The 3,241-nt window shown below is 36.8% G+C and overlaps 1 protein-coding gene across 1 annotated transcript in view; it reads left to right on the forward strand.

Moving 5' to 3' along the window:
• LOC103610035 (septin-10) overlaps positions 1-3,241 on the forward strand; it is a gene marked incomplete at its 3' end in the record, with an annotated part of 26,967 nt that overhangs the window by 6,702 nt on the left and 17,024 nt on the right. Inside the window, exons 3-4 of the mRNA XM_008594273.1 lie at positions 1,211-1,328; positions 1,756-1,951. Coding sequence (XP_008592495.1) covers positions 1,211-1,328; positions 1,756-1,951 — 314 coding nt within the window. The remainder of the gene's footprint in view (positions 1-1,210; positions 1,329-1,755; positions 1,952-3,241) is intronic.

The raw sequence follows: 3,241 nt of genomic DNA on the forward strand, positions 1-3,241 counted from the left end.
GTCTCAAAAAGGACAAAAAAATAAAATAAAATAAAAATAAAAAATAAAAGATATTGTAGAGATGCTAGATTCTGTCTTCTTCTGAAGAGTGTTGAGCTTTGTTCTAACAGGCAGTCAAATTGCTGGCTGCTTACATCAGTCATGTTGAGCCTTGGTCATATAAGTTTTGTTTGGGCAGGTCCATATCAGTTGTGTCTTCAGTACTAGGGGGTATTTCTGACTCCTGGATGTGGTCCTTACTTCTAAATTGTGGCCCATCTAGGCTTTCAGTAGAATACCTGAAGTGTTTACCAAGCTCCTTTAATTTGTAGACTTAAAATTAGTGTCTGTCCTTCTCCCCAGGGTGGCACCTTAAAAACTTGTTTAGCTCCTCCCAATTTCCATTTTCCCCCTGCTGGGATCTTTGTATTCCCTCTGTACATGTGCAGTTTGGCAGGCAATCATGGAGTTGACGGGAGTGTGTTTGCAGATTTTGGACGCCCTCCTTTCTGGAATTTCCTCCCTCAATTTCTAGCCAATCGGTGTGTCCCAATCTCCAATTGACTTCTTAACCCAATAAGACTATTATGTCCTTTCTGAACTCTGTCTTCTTTGTGCCATAATTGACTGGGGAGTACCCTCAAGGGAGAGGCCAGATAAATGTGCATTACACCTCATAGGTTCCCTTCCCTCAAGAGTCTCATTCCCTCCAGTGTCTGCCTGCCCCTGGCTGCACTCCAGTGACTTGAAAGAGTTACAGTTGTTGTCAGCAGAGGTAAGTTTGACATAAGTTACTCTGCCGTTACTGGGAGCTGGAACTGTATGTATCTATAATTTTGTATTGTACTTTTTTTCACTTGACATTTTGATGTAAGAATTTTCCAGGTTATTAAAAATTTATTATAAACATATTTAGTGACTTTAACCTTTCCATTTTGTGAGTGAATATGCCATAGTTTACTTGGATATTTTCCTGTTTTTGAAATCAAATGTTTCAATATTATAAACAGTGTGGACTCTGGATGTTAGGAAGGGAATAAGAAATGTGTACTTTGAGGGTCTGGACAGATTTCTTGTTGCACAAATTTACTTAATCATTTTTATTTTAGGTGAGGTATGATGGTAAAATCTTTAGTTTCTTTGATGATTATGTTTACTCTTTTAAGTGTGCCTATATCCTGTTTCAGTCAAAGTTTTTATTATCGTTGCTCTTGTTTTTTTTTTCCTTCAGAAAAGAGAAAATATTCGTTCCTTGACTATGTCTGGCCATGTTGGTTTTGAGAGTTTACCTGATCAGCTGGTCAATAGATCCATTCAGCAAGGTTTCTTCTTTAATATTCTCTGTGTGGGTAAGTGCCACTTACTCTTCCTCTGAATCGCTTCTTGGTATTTCTTGGGTTCACTGCATTCTGGTCATATGCAGTATGGTGCTCATAGTATCAATTTTTATCTGTTATTTAAATTCTATTAATTCCGTCCTTCTTAGCTTTAAACTTTTTGTTTGTTCCGTAAACATTTTAGTACTCTCTTCAGAGTTCTCAGGTACTCATTTCTGTGCTCTTTCATCTTAGCTTTAAACTTTTTGTTTGTTCCGTAAACATTTTAGTACTCTCTTCAGAGTTCTCAGGAACTTAGCATACGTACTCATTTCTGTGCTCTTTCAAGAACACCAGCCTTTGAAATATTTGGGATCCTTGAAACCACTCTTGGGTTTACAATTGTATTTCTCCTCAACCTTCCTAGACACCTATGAAGATGTATCTTTTTTTCTTTCAGGGGAGACTGGAATTGGAAAATCGACACTGATCGACACATTGTTTAATACTAATTTTCAAGACCATGAATCCTCACATTTTTACCCACATGTTAGACTTAAAGCTCAGACATATGAACTCCAGGAAAGTAATGTTCGATTGAAATTGACTGTTGTGAGTACAGTGGGATTTGGTGACCAAATAAATAAAGAAGAGAGGTATGTATTTTCTTATAATAAAACACATTTTCTTATTTCAAGATGTTTACCTTTTGCCCCATGAGCTGTGATTTGATTTTCTACTATTATTTCAGATTACATATTCTGTATCAAGTTTAAACTATGAGAAGGGGAAATAGGTGGGGGAAAGCGATAACTTTTTGTTCTTGCTTCCTTTTTGAAATGTATATATTTTCATTTTATAAGTAATTTTCTAGAGGGAAAATATTTTTGCACAAACTGATTTTATGTGATGAATGTTAGAGTATAGCCTTTTTAGCACTGTGTTCTGCCTTAAATATGAAGAAATGACTTGTGTGGACCTTCTAGGAGTAGATTGGTGGCAGGGGCCACGGCTGTGACACTTGCTTTAAATGTTATTAATACTTGTAAGATGGATATCAACTTAGAACTGATTAGTGGATATAAATGAAAATATTTTTAAATGAATTTAAACATAGGGTATTATGGAATAAAACCCACAATATGTATGACTTTATATGTAAGTTTATTCCTAATATAAATTATAACATGCTTTTTCCTGTTTATTTGTTGGATTGTTTGTTTTCTACCATTTACCAAAGTAATACATAAATATGTTTCTCTGAAAATATCAAATAGTACAGATCAATTAGAACACACGTTAGCCATCCGTAGAGCCCAGTCTCATTTCTTTCCCCAAAGAAGTTGTTGCTATGAATTAGGTGTTTTCCCAGACCTTTTTTTCAGGTTTTTTATTTCTTTCTTTAAAATAAGGTTTATCAATGTATACTTTACACAAAATAAATTTCACCAACTTTAAGTGTACAATTCAAAATGAATTTTGACAAGTGTGTAGTTTTGTAACCAACACCATGTCTCTAATATAGGAAATGGCCATGGTCTTGGGTCCTTTGCTCTCGTGCATGTGCAGATCAGCACTCAGCCTAAGTTTGAGGGGACCTTCTCCAGATCCGCCTTATGTCCTGGCTCTGCTGCTCCCTTTTCTCCTGTGTTCTGTCCCACAGATTCCAATCACTTTGGCCTCCCTCAATTACTGTCTCAGTCTACTCAATTTAGAGAGCTCACCAGACTCTGTGCTCTCTCTGCACTGTGCCCAGGAGTCTGGTCTCCAGATAAGGAGCTAGGAAATCAGAGGGCTCCCCTCACTTCTTTCCCTCCTCAGTGATCACAGTTTTATGCCACCTCTTTTCCAGTGTCTGAAAACCTTTTTCATTGATTTGTCCAGTTTTCTAGTTGTTTATGGTGGAAAGGTAGATCCAATCCCACTTATTCCGTCATGGCAGGAGA

This window comes from Galeopterus variegatus, unplaced genomic scaffold (assembly GCF_000696425.1).
Source record: "Galeopterus variegatus unplaced genomic scaffold, G_variegatus-3.0.2 Scaffold10505, whole genome shotgun sequence".
NCBI lineage: Eukaryota > Metazoa > Chordata > Mammalia > Dermoptera > Cynocephalidae > Galeopterus > Galeopterus variegatus.